This window comes from Macaca fascicularis, chromosome 8, assembly GCF_037993035.2.
Source record: "Macaca fascicularis isolate 582-1 chromosome 8, T2T-MFA8v1.1".
Lineage (NCBI taxonomy): Eukaryota > Metazoa > Chordata > Mammalia > Primates > Cercopithecidae > Macaca > Macaca fascicularis.
Window position 1 is genome coordinate 2,019,225 of NC_088382.1, and position 17,096 is coordinate 2,036,320.

The window sequence follows — 17,096 nt, forward strand, 5'->3', positions numbered from 1 at the left end:
TGACCCCAGTGCCTTCCCCCACAGCAGGAACAGGAGGCCAGTCCTGACCGAACCACGCTCTATAGCCTGATGATGAAGCCCATCCAGAGGTTCCCACAGTTCATCCTCCTGCTCCAGGTAAGTGCTTCACAGTGGCCTCCTCAGGCTCGTCTCCGGCTCGTCCATGATTCATTTAAAAATGGCATCTGTTCCTCCACTTTGGAGTGGCCGCCCCTTGGGTCTCCCCATCTCCTCTCTAGGCAGTTACAGGAGGTGGGGGGTAGAGGCAGGTGGAGACCTGCGGAGAGTCACCCTACTTCGGGGGCAGCTGTAGGGCCCAGTGCCTGCGAGGCCGGCCTTGGGGGACAGAGGGGATGGGCTGCGGGAGGGGTGTCCATGGGCCCTGGCCCGCCACATGCGCTGTCTCGTGGGGCCCCAGCACTGGGGGGCTACAGGGCTCGGTTATCAGTGGCCCACAGGTCACAGCTCCTTTCTCCAGTGTGCCTGCGTCTGGTCTAGAATCACATGAAAAATGATTCTTGCCTCTGTGCCCAGAGGGGATGGACAGGCTTGGAAAGCTAAGAATAGATTTAAACAAAACATACCCATCACTGATTTAACAGCAAATCACCGAGGACAGGGAGATGCCGCAATGGTGAAGACACTTTCCACTGGACCCTCATTTTTCTAAACTAAGGATTCTCAGTTGGACACGTGTGACCGTGAACAGAAGGCCCGTTCTGAGTGCTGACGTGACATCTCACAGCGGACGGCCTCTCGGTGATGTCTGATGCGATGTGTGGTTGCCGCTCCTTTTCTGACCTTCCCACATACCCTGAAGCCCAGGTGACCCTGTGGGCTGCGGGGCTCAGCGCCCATTTTGTTTAAATGAATGCCATGCCTCCAGGGAGGGTATTTCAAAGGAGAGTCCATGCTGGCCTCTGCCTGTGTCGATTTTTCAATGATTACTCAGCTTGCTTTTTCTAATTAAATCAGAGGACTCTGCTTTGCCTGCCTGCTTATTAGAGCTGATTAAGATGAACTGGTGAAATCATTGCCAGAAATGAACTGGCACCTGGCAAATAGTGTCAAGTCCCCTTCCACTGAGGTTTTTATATTTATTTTTGATCAACCAAATCTGTGGCACATTCTTTTTACATAAAAGTAGTCATAAAAGTGTGGAAAAGGATACATACTACAGTATCAACATGGGCTCTTTCCGTGTTTAGGGTGATGGGTCATGTTAATTTTATCCTCTCGCTTATATATATATATATATATATATATATATATTTTTTTTTTTTTTTTTTTTTTTTTTTTTTGAGACGGAGTCTCCCTCTGTCGCCCAGGCTGGAGTGCAGTGGCACAATCTCGGCTCACTGCAAGCTCCGCCTCCCGGGTTCACGCCATTCTCCTGCCTCAGCCTCCCGAGTAGCTGGGACTACAGGCGCCCGCCCCTGCGCCCGGCTAATTTTTTCTATTTTTAGTAGAGACGGGGTTTCACCATGGTCTCGATCTCCTGACCTTGTGATCCGCCCACCTCGGCCTCCCAAAGTGCTGGGATTACAGGCGTGAGCCACCGCGCCCGGCCTCGCTTATATTTTTAACATTGTACAGTTTGCCTGTACTAGAGCATTAATAACAAAAGCTGGTTTTTTCCCCAAAATCAAAATATTCAAAGTGTGTTTTATTTCTTCAGCTGACAAACATGTTCTGAGTCCTAATACGTGTGAGACGCTGTTGGCCTTCTGGCAAGCAGCCACGGACGTGATGAATGAGCTTCCTCGTGAGAGGGAGGCTGGCGCTTGGGAGGAACAGGGTCAGGCTGCCTGTTAGATGTTAGTTATTCAGCCACAGCTGGGAGGGTGTCACCAGGCTGTGAAGGGGCCAGAAGCAAGGCTACAGTCACTTCCTAAACCATACGAGGGGAACCAGCCCACATACCCTGTGTCGCCTCCTAAACCATACGGGTGAAGCGGCCCACATGCCCTGTGTTTAGCGATGCACCAGTGAGTCCCTGGGTGGTTCCTGGTCACCCGGGATGATAGCAAGCGCTGACTGTGTTGTGAGATCACACCCATTGTTGGCTTTCTATGATGTATCAGAATAGTTTTTAAATTTTTTTTGATTTATTAAATTTGGATATAATTTTCAAACGCGCTTGTTAGGTTTTGGTTAAATGTAAGTAACTACAAGTAAGTAAGTAAGTAACTACTTTTGCCTAGGTTTTTTCCAAAGTGTGTTCTTTTTAGACAGAAGTTGTGGGCGGGGCTGCTGGAAAGGGAACGGGAGAGGGAACCGCAGGGAAAAGCCTCTACCGGGATCTTGAGGAACCTGAGCAGCTCCCACATTTCCATCGGCCTTTTGACACCCAAATTCTTGAGTTTATTACATAACTGGAATTCTGAGTTTAAGTCAAAAGACTTAACGTGCTCTTCCAGATCGTCACCAGCATTTAGAATTGAGAGACTAAGACATTTAGAAAGACTCATTTAGAAAGACTCAGCGTGCTCTTCCAGATCGTCACCAGCAGTTACGTAGGTCAGTTTGTACACAGCTGTGCCCGTCCTCCTCCCTCCTTGCCTCGACAGACCCTCCTTAGAATTTCCCACACAGAGTTTCTTGCCCCCGAAGCAGAAAATGGTCCTTGCCTTGATCTGAAAAAACAAATTGCAGGTCCTAGATGTGCCCAGCAGTTTCCCTCAGGGACACTTTTTGCCCACATTTGTTGAAATGCTGGCGCATCCTAGAGTGTTCTCGGAGGGGAACAGGGTGGGTCCACGTGCTTCGGAAGAAGCACAGTTGGAGACAAGGTGGTGTCTGCATCTGGTCATTACGTGGTTGTGCCTCAGGGGCCCTGCCTCAGGTGTGGGTGCTCAGGGCACCTGGGATTGGGCAAGGAGATGGGCTGCAGAGAGTCAGCAGGTACAAGCACATACCGTCCCTCCTGCCTTCTGCTGTGGTCCGTGTGCTGTGTGTAGGTGGATGGGGAGACAGTGGGGAGGGGCCTGGACACCCTCTGTCCCCTTCCTCCCAGTGACTCTCCTGGTCTCTACTTTCCGGTCCTGCCTGCATTTTTCCTTGTTAGCGCTCCCAGACCTTCTTTCTAAGACAGGTGCTGTGAAGCCACAGCTGTCTCCTGGCTCAGGCAGTGAAGCCGGCTCACCCTGGCTTTGCTGGGACTGTCAGTTTCTCCCATGGATCCGGAAACATCCATCAGCCGCGTGTGACATTTGTCTTACTTTATCCCAGCTACCTATTTCTCTCTGTTGTTGTGCAAAGATAAGTAACAATTTCTGGTAACAATAGCAGCGAGAAATTTCACTTTTCTCCTTCCCTGGGCCTCCTCGGGAGGCTGCCGGCCCAGCAGATGTTCCTGGCTGTGCTCAGCGGCCCCACGGCATGCTGGACTCCACCATGCGCCGGCTGCTGTCTCCATCGCACGCCGAGTCCCCGGTGCCACCGCCAGTGTGTGGTTTTGATGCAGAACTAGTGTTAAGATTGTTCTTTTTTGCCTTGATAGAATTCGTTGTGACTCATAGGAAACAAATGTATAGAATTGTTTATATTCACTACAAACTGGAAACATTTGATCATTTATACAGCGTCCTTTCCAGCTTTTAAAAAAAGGTTTAAAAAGATAAGCACACTGTTGGATTCCATGACTGCTCATATTCCTATAAACATGTAAAAGTTGGTAGGCAAGATGCAGAACCACATTTTTTTTTTCACGCTAAGTTCTGGGATACGTGTGCAGAATGTGCAGGTTTGTTCCATAGGTATACATGTGCCATGGTGGGTTGCTGCATCTATCAACCCGTCATCTAGGTTTTAAGCCCCGCGTGCATTAGGTATTTGTCTCAATGCTCTCCCTCCCCTCACCCTGCACCCCCGACAGGCCCTGGTGTGTGATGCTCCCCTCCCCGTGTCCCTGAGATCTCATTGCAGAACCACATTTAATTCTGAGAAAGAGTGTTTCAAGTTCACGTTTGCCCCTTCAGCAAACATCAGCGTGTCAAATGTGAACGCAAGCTGGGAAACAAAAGGCCCTGCATAAAACCAAGGTGACGAAAGTGTCCTTTTGTTATTGCCTGTTAAAGTTTATCCTGTGATTGGCAGCAGTGCGTCATTTTTTGCTGGCAGTTGTTGCTGATTTGTGCCACATACCCTCCCTTTGACCTCCTTGTGCTTATCTGAAACCTTAACTGGGAGAAGAGGTAGCTCAACTCCCTTTTTTTAAAGATGACTTTTTAAGAGACATTTTAGGGTCACAGCAAAATTGAGTGGAAAGTACAGAGATTTCCCAACTATCCCTCCCCCAACATGCACAGCACCCCCCCGCCCCACCGCCCACAACATCTCCGCCAGAGTGCATTTGTGACAACCAGGAGCAGCCACTGCCCAGCGGCCACAGTCACAGGAGGATGTACCCCTGTGCTGTGCATTCGGTGGGTTTGGATGAACGTTTAGTGACATGGACCCACCATGATTGTGTCATGCATCTTTGCTGCCCTAAAATCAGGTTCCTTTGTCAGTGTGAGAGAGACTCCATCCTGCTGTGTGAGTTGGCGCCATGGGTGCATTATTCGGCACCGCAGAACTCCTGCACATTAGAAATTGGGGGACTGATCTTTTGAAGAAAGTAGCTGGACCCATCTGTGCGTGGGTTCATCTGTCTGACTCAACTTGAGAAGGACAATCTCTCATCATCGTGAGCATCATTCCAAGCGCACGGCAGTTCTGAGATTGTGATATGTTCATATTTAGCGTGTCCTTTATTGCACAGAGCTATTTTTTCGATTTTGTTTTTGCAAAGGAAGCTGTTCAGATGTTCAGCCAAGTCATGACTCACTCAGCTCATCATCCCTTCCCAAGAACTGACTTTATTTTTCCCCAGGATGACGGATGCCACTGCCTCCTTTCCATCGTCAGCTGGTGAGTGACGTGACTGTCGTTGCACTGGGAGTGCGCACGTGGTAACTGCCCACCTCTCCCTTCTTGCTTGTAGGACATGCTGAAGAACACCTCCAAAGGCCACCCCGACAGGCTGCCTCTTCAGATGGCCCTGACAGAGCTCGAAACACTGGCAGAGAAGTTAAATGAAAGAAAGAGAGATGCTGATCAACGCTGTGAAGTTAAGCAAATAGCCAAAGCCATAAACGAAAGATACCTGAACAAGGTTGAGAGAGGGTTTCTTCAACTCTATTCCAAAATTATTTTTGCTTTGTACTAATAAGCTGTCGTTATCCAGCAATACTAATCTTTTGGAACGTTGGGAGTAATTCCCTTAGCCCAGAGTTCTTAACTGGGGTTGTTGGAGGCCTTTGGGAGAGTCACCCCAATGTGGAAATTGTATGTAAAACCTTAACAGCCTGTCTGCATTTTCTTAGGAAAGAGATTCATACATTCATCAGACCCTCAGATGGATCCAGGACCTCCCAAGAGGTTAAGAGCAACTCCTTTAGCTTAATTTTGCTTTCAAAATAACTATAATTTCAGATAGTAATAGTTAAAGCAACTCCTTTAGCTTAATTTTGCTTTCAAAATAACTATCTAGTTTCAGATAGTAAAGCTGAAAATATTTACAGGCTGGGCACAGTGGCTCACACCTGTAAGCCCAGCACTTTGGGAGGCTGAGATGGGAAGATCACTGGAGCCCAGGAGTTTGAGACCAGCCTGGGCATGATAGTGAAACCCCATACCAAAAAAAAAAAAAAAAAAATTGGCACAGTGGCATGCCTGTAGTCCAAGCTACTTGGGAGGCTGAGGCCGGAGGATTGCTTGAGCCTGGGAGGTCCAGGCTGCGGTGAGCGGTTATTGAGCTGCTGCACTCCAGCCTGGGTGACAGAGCAAGACCCTGCTTCAAAAAAAAAAATCACAAACATTTTTTGTCTTCACCTATGCATGGGCTAAGCTGTACTGACCCCCCAAAAGAGATGCAGGACCCAGAGGGCGGTGTTTCATTTGCGAGGCTACATTTCAGCTTGATGCTTACATAACTACTTCTCTGCAGCAGGCTCTGGTTTTATGTGGGCTTTCCTGTATTCGTTGAAGGCCCTGGCTCACAGGGAGATGCTAATTTGTATGAACTGTGTTAAGTTATTGCATCTAATATTCATTGTTGCTAAAATCACAGTTTGTTTTGTCATTAGGAGTAGTTTCTTATGTCACAATGACATTCAGTAATTTAACTGTGTGAACTTTATGGTAATACACTTTAAGCCACACGCTTTTCCCAATTCTCCAAATGGTTTATGTAGGAACATTTATAAGCAGCAAATTGTATTCAGTTATATTCTTGACATGGTTGATGTTATTTAAAATCATGCTCCCTGTGGCACCTGAACCTCTGAATACATGTGGGGCACAGAGCAAGCCCAGAGGCCCAGGAAGAGGTGATGATGCTTCACCCTGAATGTCACGCACATACCTCATCATTCCCTCATTCCCATCATTCCCATCGTGCACTCGGCAAGGACAGTCATGGAGGCGGGTGTCTCGCTGGTTGCTCAGAGCTGGGCAGCAGCGCAGATCTAGAATCAAAAGACAGCACAGACCACCGGGGCTGGGGACTCTGTTTTCTTGTGGGCTGAATTGTTATAAGTATTGGCCGAGTGCGGTGGCTCACGCCTGTAATCCCAGCCTTTTTGGAGGCCGAGGTGGGTGGATCACTTGAGGTCAGGAGTTCCAGACCAGCCTGACCAACATAACGAAACCCCATCTCTACTAAAAATACAAAAAGAAACCAATTAGCTGGGTGTGGTGGCGCACATCTATGGTCCCAGCTACTCGAGCGGCTGAGGCACGAGAATCAGTTGAACCCAGGGGGTGGAGGTTGCAGTGAGCTGAGATTGTGCCACTACACTGCAGCCTGGGTAACAGAGCAAGGCTTGATCTCAGAACAAACAAACAAAAAAAGTAGTCTGACTTCCACATCGCATGCCATTGTCTTGGTTCATACAAAGCATCTTTCTGAAGAACTGATGGTTTTGGTTTGGCTCAGTGAAGTAAAATATGGCCTACGTGGAGAAGTTAAGATAGTCATTGAACTATGCTTAATTAGGTTGACTTAGGGAAAAGTAAAATTATGAAACAATTCCTTCCATTCCTCACCGTTCCTGGTTAATGTTGTGTTTAAATCGTGGGAGGGCCGACTGTGCGGTGAAAGTCTGTGAGGAAGCAGGTGGATGTTCGGTGCAGTCACGGTGAACATAGGAACGATTTCCGTAAAGCGCTCAGTTTGGAAAGTCACCCTCAGACTCCATACCAGACTTTTCCTCATCTTTTTCTTTTCTGGGTAAACTCAACTGTGGTCCCTGCGCTGTGTTTTCAATGTCCAGCTTCTCAGCAGTGGAAGCCGATACCTCATTCGATCTGATGATATGATAGAAACAGTTTACAACGACAGAGGAGAGATTGTTAAAACCAAAGAACGCCGAGTCTTCATGTTAAATGATGTGTTAATGTGTGCCACCGTCAGCTCACGGTAAGTGCATTGAATTCTCTATAGCAGTCCTATCATTACATGTTACCTTTGCCTAAGGGCACATAAATGACTTTGTTAATTCTGTCACTCAGACCGAACTGGTTTTTTGTGCCAAAGCTTAGTCCTGTGACTAAAGGAACCCTTATTATAAGCAAGCTTATTTTTAAATAGAAGTCACCAAGTCACTGTTAGTAGAAGTTAAGTACGTAGAGGTTTATATACTCTTTAAACACGGCTGATGGTGGAACTAGAAACTAAATTGAATTTCTTCATAATCCTCCTAAATAATTCAAGAGTTCTTTTTCTTATGGTTTAAATTCTCTCTTTACCTGCTTCTCTATAAATATATTTTTGATAAATGTTTAAATATAATAAAGTTGGGTATATTCATATTTATTGTAAACCAAGAAAATGAGTTATTTTCACTTAAAATAGTTTTACATCAGAATCGTTCTCCAACACATGGAATATTGTAGTTAGATAAGGATATGTGAGAAGTTAAAAGGTCTTCAAATATAGGTAGATGATAAGGGAATTCAGATAAAATTAACTATAACGCTCCTGGTGCTGTAGAAAATAATGCCAGCGAATGTAGTGGCAATTCATCATGTCTTGCAAGAGTCAAGCGTTCAATCGTCCAGAGTTTTGACAGCCAATTGCTAAACATTTGGTAGCCTGAAGTCATCCACATGGGAGCATTTACACCACGGAATTTGCCCAACATAACGTGTTAGGAGCCTGTCCTCCCAGTGAGAGCCAGCTGTTAAACATTTGCCAGTACACCACTAAACATGCCCTATTTTTCATGTCCGTCACCCCCATTTTCCAGCAGCTGGATGTATCTGCCTGCTCTCCTCACCTTGCCTTAGAGACCCAGGCAGCGAGGGTGTGCAGGTCAGCCCTCAGGAGTCAGACTCCTTAGAGTGAACTCCAGCTCTACCTTCTCTGAACTCTGAAAATTACCCGCTCTGACTAGGCCTTGGACTCCTCATCCGTGCAATAGGGTTGATCATAAAATAATGAGTCCGGTGGTACGCTCTCGTGGGGCTCTTCAGGGGTCAAGGCGAGGACATTCATTAAGCTGCCGCAGGGCACCTGGCACGTGGCACTGCCCGTGAGGGACAGATTTTCATTGTTGCTTCTCATCATCCTCACTTATTTTGTGGCAGCTACAAAATAAGTCCAAAAAATATATATACAAGTCTTTAATGATACTCCTCCTTGTAAGAGAAAGAACCCTGTTCATTTGACTCATACCCCATGGCTCAGCCTTCACTGTGGACACCTGGCGACAGCCACAGGCCACCTGCCTTCCATGTGCAGAAGCAAAGCCCGCTGCACCCTGCGTTGGAGAGGAGCTGACAGAGTGAGGCCGTGGGAGGTCACAGCTGGAGAACTCAAGGTGTGGGCTGTTCGAGAGGATGCTTAGAATTGCGAGGATGCAGAATAAGGTGTCTCCACCCCTGTTTCCCTGGTGTTATCTTATGAGGTGCTTCCCACAGTGTGGAGACTAATGGTGTTTATCACCTAGCAGGATGGCTTCCAAGTTTAACTGTCCCAGGACCCCCCTCTCCGTGTAACACCTGGAAAGTTAGTGTTCAGTGAAGCGGCCCCAATGTCGCTGAATCCACCCAGCTCCTCACCTGCAAGTTGGCCAACATGATGTGTCAAGTTGGGGACATGAATGCTTGTCCCACCTGCCCTGGGAGACAAGATCATAGAAGTGAAATGACCTTGTAAACAGCAAAGTCCTGTGCAAATATAATGGTCCTTGTTGAGTCTTTTCCACATTCATAATTGATGTTTGTCTGACGCTGACCCCTGCTCCAGAACCACCCCCCCCCCCACTCCCCGGTCTGCTGTCGGGGAGCGCCAGGACACACTTGGCTCTTGGGCAGTTTTAAGTAGGTTTAACATTCTCACACTGATAGAAGTGGTGTACTTTAAAGATGAATTAAAATGAATACTTTATTAGTAACTCAGCTGTGCTTACTGCTAGATTCCTTAAAATAATGCCCCTGCCTTTCCCACAATGACAGGGCTTGAATTTCTTTTTTTGCGAAGTGTGGTGGTGAGTCACAATCATTTCCCATGGACGTGTTGTCAGTGTGAGATTTTCAGTGACACTGCCCGAAGGTGATGAGATGAGAACCCATTTTGGTTCATGCCCCCAAGGACCCTTTGGTCGGCCCTGTAGAATTAAGATTCTAAACCTCCTCTGTAGGGATGGAGATTTTTACATTCAAAGAGGAGGAATCGAAATTTTGGTAAGAACTCATGGGCATTTCTGTTTTTCTAAATTGGAGGCACAGTCTAATTCACAGAATACAACCCGTCTTTCCTCTTCCTGTGTCTGAATTATTTTTCCTCCTTTCCCTTTCTGTATGGACTGGATGTCGTCATGGAGGGCAGAGTGCTCTGGTATAAGAGGGAACTGGAGAGCTTGGGTGCAGGCAGGCTCCCAGCAAGTCAGGTGCTTAGTCCAATGCATAGCACCCAGCATTTTGGTTATTCTTACCATACTTTGATTTTTAACGGCAATATCTTGAAAAGCAAAACGTGATGATCACTGAGAATAATGGTTGATTCTGGAGGGTGGGATTTCCTGAGCACCTGGGACTGCAGGAATGATGGCGAAGTCACAGCCTTGGCCTTGGTGGCAGCTACACATATATTGACGCAGGCCATTTCCACTAGACCATACATACGTGTTTTGTGTTTCTTCACGTATGTGTTCTATTTATGATAAAAGAAGAAAATAATCTGTATAAGTCGTAGGTTTTTTTTTTTTCTGTTCAATTTCTGTATACTTGATACATATTTTAGTCATGGAGTATAATGGTATTTGATTCTCTTAAAATGGTTATGGTGTAGCCATAAAAGAGTAAAGCAGGAATCTCTTAGGAAACCACCAGAGAATATCTCTATCCACATAGGAGACTTCCTGGGAATCGAGCACCTTTGCTCCGAGTCATCAGCGAGCACCGAGCTGCTTCCTTTTAAGCCTTTACGGAAAACCTCGGCGCTTCGGGTAGATCCGTCCCTGTGCGGCTCTTCCCTGCACTCTCTCTCATCCACCTCCAGGCCTCTTTATGGCAGCGAGTGGGGATTCTGTAAGAAAGTCAGAGGCACAGTTACTCCTGTGACAAAGTCTGAAGAGTTAACAGTTCAGCAATGGAAAGTTTCTCACTTGAATATCTGAGGGACAAACGTTACCATAACGTGTCCACGTAATTATTCGTAAAACAGGCATCTTCTGGTCGTTTCAGCGCCTCTCATGACAGCCGTGTGATGAGCAGCCAGAGGTACTTGCTGAAGTGGAGCGTTCCGCTGGGACACGTGGACGCCATCGAGTATGGCAGCAGCCCAGGCGCGGGCGAGCACAGCAGGCACCTTGCCGTTCACCCGCCTGAGAGCCTGGCCGTGGTTGCGAACGCTAAGCCAAGTAAGTGACGCTTTCTCTCACATTCGTGCAAACACGGGTCTAACGCGGTAAATCTGACGCGCGCTCTCACGTTCATGTTTGCTGTGGGGTCAGCGTAAGCTCTGACGTCAGCGGTGGGGCCAGCGTCCGCTCTGACGTCAGCGGTGGGGCCAGCGTCCGCTCTGACGTCAGCGGTGGGGCCAGCGTCCGCTCTGACGTCAGCCGTGCGGCCAGCGTCCGCTCTGACATGGCAGGCTCAGGGTTTAACACGGTGAATCTGACGCTCCCTCTCACGTTCATGTTTGCTGTGGGTTCAGCGTACGCTCTGACGTCAGCGGTGGGGCCAGCGTCCGCTCTGACGTCAGCGGTGGGGCCAGCGTCCGCTCTGACGTCAGCGGTGGGGCCAGCGTCTGCTCTGACGTCAGCGGTGGGGCCAGCGTCCGCTCTGACGTCAGCGGTGGGGCCAGCGTACGCTCTGACGTCAGCCGTGCGGCCAGCGTCCGCTCTGACATGGCAGGCTCAGGGTCTAATAGGGAAGTCTGCAGAGGTGATCCAGTCTCTAGAATCTGTACACTGCCTCACTAACATGGTCAAGTCGGCTGCTCATCTCTGACTTGTCCCGTGTGCCGCTGGGGCTCCTTCGGGTTCGGGCCACTCAGAAGAGGATTCCGTCTTCCCGGTCCAGTGAGCTCAGTTTTGCGTTTCCAGTTAACCAGATGAGGACTTCAGTGTTTGTCTCTGAGTGTGTGGAGCTGGCGCAGAAGTCGTCGAGCTTGAGGCGGTGGTGGTTCCAGTTTGGCTCTGTGTCCACCTGCTCGCACTGCCGGGCAGCGTTGGGGTGTCTTTACTCAGTTTCCCCGTGGAGGTAGTGCTTGTCCACGAACTTCCCAAGGTGAAATGGGAGGTGTCAGAATGCTTTGGAAATGTCTTAGCATTGCACACGATTTATGATTATTATTACCCAACATTGTTCAGACTGCAGATTTTAATCTTAGTGTAAAAATCATTACCTTCTCTTCATTTTTTAAAAAATCCGAAGAACGACTGGCTAAGTTTTATTCACTTTTTGGCCTCTACCCCTGAATTGTAGAACAATTTAAAAAAATATAATGCATGGGAACTTTCATTTCACCTTTTATAGGTTAAATATGCATCAATTTTTCAGATTATTTTGTTTCTGACATGTTCAGAAGCAAGAAAACCACTTGAGAACTTTTAACCTTTTCTGGTTGAATTCGCATGTTCACGTGGATTTGCAGAACATGATGTAAGGAGTATTAGGTCTCATTTGCTTTGGGATCGCTTTTATTTTTCTCATTCCCCTGATGTTAATAGTCATTCCGTTTGGTAATCTGCCTAGTAGGCTAATTCGTCAAGCATATTATTACAATTTGTAATCTCTTAAATTTCTGACTCTTAAATCCTCCTTCTACTTAAAGTAGTATGCCTCTGTACCAGACCCTCTCCACAAATAACCGAAGTACCAAAATCCAGATTTCCCAAACGAGCTGTTCCGGGAGTGGTGTGGAGAGCAAGAGGGAGGACCGGGGGGAGAGGGGACGTGGGGACAGAGAAACGATTTCCAAATTGACGTGATCCATTAACATTTTATTCAAGAGCAAATTGGATGCCTTGTTAAAGGTTTTCAAAAATCCTTTTAAATTATTTGGAAACATTGATTAGCAATCAAGTTTATGTTGTGGTTTCGTGAACAAAAACACCTTTGGGTAGTTTATAATGCTAGCGATCTTAGAATTTATTCATAATTAAGATGGCCTTATTGTATTCAAATAGCTAAAGGTGACTTTGATCCATAAAATAGTATGTATTCCATGCAATGTTATATTTTCTTATTCATCTTTTTATTTATGATTTATGCTGAGTTAACTTAGAATAAGATTAGAATCAGTTAGCAATATGAAAAAAGCATAAAGCAGGGTGATTCAACCCATTTAAAAAATACTGTATGGAGGAAAGAACCTGGAGTGAGTTGATCACTGCATTTGCACTCTAGATTTAACTGTGAGCTCCTCATCAGCCACAGCAAGAGGAGAAACACTGAGTATGGACAAGTTGTCATTGTCTATTAAAAAGAAATATGTCACATTGGAGAGAAAATCTTTTTCTTTATTCTGAATCCAAGGAGATCTTTGGTATTGTATCTCCAGTTCAGGGGACTTTGGAACACACTTGAAAACATATATGATTGTGTTTTGCAGACTTGCATTGATTCTTTTTTTTTTTTAATCACGTCTCTATGGAAAAAGCAGCTAGTCAACCTCAGTGAAACCAGTTTTTCATTGGACATCTTTTTGCCCACTGCCTTAAACAGAGAGTTTAAGTGATAAACTTGTTTTGCCATCAATAGTGTTTTGTTCTTCTAGATTAAAAAAAACTTTTTAAAACAAATTATTTAAAATTTGCTAATTCTCTGTGTGTCTGAAGATAGAACTCAAGTCAGAATTCTCTGGGGCTTTTTTCCGACGTCAGGTAAGAGCATGGTGCTGTCTTGCATTTACAGAGAAGGTGTAAGTGGGTGCTGTGCTTCATGCTGCGGACTGGCAGGGGTTCTATCCCAACACGTCTGGATTCATCCAGGGTGGACCGACAGTCTCTTGTTAGCGTCAATCATGAGGGGTCTACGTGGCTTCAAATCCATTATGTTGATCTCACGAGTGCCATGCTGCAGCCGGCGAATGACGTCCCTTCACTCTGCTCATCTCAGCTCACTCCTTACCGTTTATGCTGACAAAACCCAGGCACATCCATGAGCCACATCTCCATGGGGCTGCCTCTAATGCCTCCCTCAGAGTTTTCATAGAATGACTTCAAATTCACTCTCAGTGTTTCTGTTTCTTCCAGTTCTCTTGCGTTTGTCACTTCTAAATTATATCAAGAAGCTAAGTCAGAAATTCTCGTTCTCAGTTGATAATCATAGGATTTCTGCTGCTTGAATGACTGTTCTAAAATTCAGTGTTGGAAACGTTGGTGTGTTACTTGATATTGACAGAGTGTAGGCAGCACTGCCCAACAACCTCTGCTTGCAGAGAGGGCTGCGTGGCAACCACCCGAGACCAGTGAGCAGCTGCAGCAGACAGCTCGCCCGTCCCCGCAAAAGCCCCGTGTGGATTGTGCGTTTGCTGTGTGGTGTTAGACTCAGCAGAGAGCTTGCCCGTCCCCGCAAAAGCGCTGTGTGGATTGTGCGTTTGCTGTGAGTGTTAGACTTTGTAGGGAGCTCGCCATCCCTGCAAAAGTGCCGTGTGGATCGTGTGGGTTGAGTGTTTGCCGTGCGGTGTTTGACTCAGCAGAGAGCTCTCCATCCCTGCAAAAGTGCCGTGTGGATTGTGCTTTGCTGTGCAGTGTTCGACTCAGCAGAGAGCTTGCCGTCCCCGCAAAAGCACTGTGTGGATTGTGTGTTCGCTGTGCAGTGTTAGACTCAGCAGGGAGCTCCCCATCCCTGCAAAAGTGCTGTGTGGATTGTGCGTTTGCTCTGCGGTGTTAGACAGCAGGGAGCTCCCTGTCCCTGCAAAGGCGCCATGTGGATCCTGGGTTTGCTCTGTGGTGTTCGACACCCGGAGTTATGATGTGACACTTTCCTCTCTTGCAGAGGCTGCAAGCTGGTGACCATGGGTCCCCTATGGATCCATGGATTGGTTTAAGCTCCCAAACTCTCTGATGCTATTTTGAAAAATGTGTAGTTTTCTGGGGTGATTTTAAAGGTTTTGCGAGTTTCCCCAATCGGGGCTGGTGGCGGGGAGGAGGAATATCGATCTTGAGCTGTCGGTTGCTCTGGCCTGGTGCCGCGTCTTTGTTGCTGAACTCCACTGGGCTGTTCCTTCTCTCTTTGTGCTCCATCCTGTCTGGCAGGTGGATTTATGAGAAAGTAATGTTTGCCGTTGCCATTCTGTGTGTGTGTGGGGAGGGGGGGTTCTTCATGCAGGATCTTTATAACCTCAATTCATTTTCAACAAACGGACTGTCAAGCACTCCCAGTTCTCGAGGTCTCGTGCCAGGTAGGAGTTGTGGGGATGAGTGGGGAGGTGTCGCATAGCCCCACTGTTGGGAGCCTTTAGAACCGAAGGAGAGGTGAGCTCGGTTGCTCCAGCCGGGCTCTGGTCTTCAAGGGTGTTTCAGAAGAACGGCCACTGGAGAGCTGTTACCGCCCATCCTGCCCAGGGAGAAGTTATCCGTGTGTGTGTGTGTGTGTGTGTGTGTGTGTGTGTGTGTGCACGCGCTCACTTTTATTCAACTGGTCTCAACTCAGTGTACAGGGGACGCTTTTAAAATGTTTAGAGAAATGTGAGTACAAGTCGAATGTACTTTAAAGGGGAACACTCCTTCAGATGTGCAAATATTCATGTACTTTTGTAAAAATCAGTCACAGTACTTTGTAGTTAGTTAGTTAATCCTTAAACATGAGTGAAGATAAAAAACATCTCTGTTCTTCGCTGTAAGGTCAGCTTTTAACAGAACACGATTGGCCTCTGATCCTTCTGGCTTAGGTTGTTACTGGACCAGCATCTACCTGGTCCAGTACCAGCGTCCCGTCCCAGCACTGGCAGCTTGCCTAGAAGGGGCCCCACAGCTTCCAGAAGGCCGCCACCTCCCTGAGTGCTGTCGGACTTTGCAGCAAGAGAGGAGGTCCACTCAGACCGCCCTGCAGTGACCCGTTCCGCTTTCTGTCCCAGAAGCGCGTCCTGAGTGCCAGGAGTGCTTCTGTACAGTCGGGCTGGATATGGCGGTCGGTACAGGACGATTTGTAACAAGACACAGAGTCATTATGAACAGGTGGCTGGAGGAGCTGCCAGCAAGCTTGTACCGTAAGGAGGCTGGGGGACAGCTCCTGAAAGCTCAGGGTCCCTGCTGAGCACCGAGCACTTGCCTAAGAGGGGAACTTACAGGCAAACGCAGAAAGGGTCCTGGGTGAGGTCACAGCATTGAGGGAGCTCCCAGAAAACAGAGGACCTCCCCCACAAAATTCACATGGTTTAAAAAACAAAGCAAAACACTACTAGCAAAGAACCAGCACCAAGGAGGGAGGAAGGAGGGCGTGACTTACCGTCTTTAAATAGAAGTGAGCCCGGCCAAGGGAGGCTTCAACAGGTGAATATACACCTGACTGATCCTCCTGAAGCAGAAGGCAGCGAGAGAAGCGGAGCTGTATTTTTAAAACGTGAAATGGTTCCTCATGAGGCTCCCCTGAGCTGCGGCCTCCAGGGATGTGTGGCCAGGTGGCCGTTCCGTGGAGGCAGGGAGGGGTCTGAGCGGCACGTCCAGCCACAGCCCCGAGGGTGTTCTGGACACAGTGACCGGGTGTGTGGGACCCCAGGAGTGACGGGTTAACCCCGGTTTCCCTCCCTGGCCCCTGCCTGACGCGCTGCATGGCCTCGCCTGCAGGCAGGGACAGTGCCTGGTCTCCAACAGGTCCTTTCCAGAGTCAGGTACTTCTGGGCGGGAAGGGTCACAATTCTTCCTCCTTACGCCTGTAAGAGTGAACTTTGCCTTGAGGGTTGGAGGACAGGCGCAGCTGAAGCCCACCATGGCAAAGCTGTGGTGTTTTGAAGTACACAGCAGTCGAAATGAAAGGAAACAGAACAAAATGCCTGTGTGCTCCATTGCTGTGGCAAGAGCCGCTTCTGCATCGTCTGAACGTTGTACCTTAAAACAGCACGTGCGTGCGTGCGGGAGATGAGGCCAGGACTTGGCGCTGTTTTTCCTGTATGGCGTGTGGATTTGCAGGTCTGTCCCAGGACTCAAAAGTGTCATTATAATCCTTGGATGAGTACCGAGAGCAAACACACCACCTGGCCAAAGGTAGCAGGGAGGTCGGCTCTCCACACTGAATACCGTGGACGGTCCGGAAACAGTCCTCAGTAGCTTTCCTGCAATGCGACACCGAGGTCGGCGTGCCTGCGGGATGTGACACCAACAGACGGGCCCCTCCCTCGCTGGGGGAGCGGATGCAACTGCTCGCGATTGTGGAGCCGCTGACCTCCTGCCGCCGCTCTCTGCGTCCTGTGCCCCTGTGTGCTCACGTGGCGTGTTCAATGCAGATGAACGGCCTCCCTTCCTACAGACAGCATCTGTATGCTGAGAAGGGCCTTCCAATATGCACAGGGAGTAAAACCACAAAGAGCGCTCAGGGAGGATGGGCGCCGACTCCAGGTGGAAGGCAGAGCGAAAACAGGGTAGACGTGAAAAAACCTT

General features: G+C 48.0%; 1 protein-coding gene across 27 annotated transcripts in view; it reads left to right on the forward strand.

The window, feature by feature from the left end:
* The window catches only part of ARHGEF10 (Rho guanine nucleotide exchange factor 10), a 148,211-nt gene that overhangs the window by 82,807 nt on the left and 48,308 nt on the right, over positions 1–17,096 (forward strand). For 22 of the 27 annotated variants that reach the window (XR_012416996.1, XM_045397795.2, XM_045397799.2 and 19 more), the window contains 4 exons: positions 25–117; positions 4,988–5,158; positions 7,320–7,465; positions 10,735–10,910. Coding sequence is in view for 26 of the 27 variants with exons in the window: in XM_045397795.2 (XP_045253730.2) it covers positions 25–117; positions 4,988–5,158; positions 7,320–7,465; positions 10,735–10,910 (586 nt within the window). In the remaining variant the exon portion in view is untranslated. The remainder of the gene's footprint in view (positions 1–24; positions 118–4,987; positions 5,159–7,319; positions 7,466–10,734; positions 10,911–17,096) is intronic. The other 5 variants (XM_045397797.2, XM_074000189.1, XM_074000185.1 and 2 more) reach the window with 1 other exon arrangement.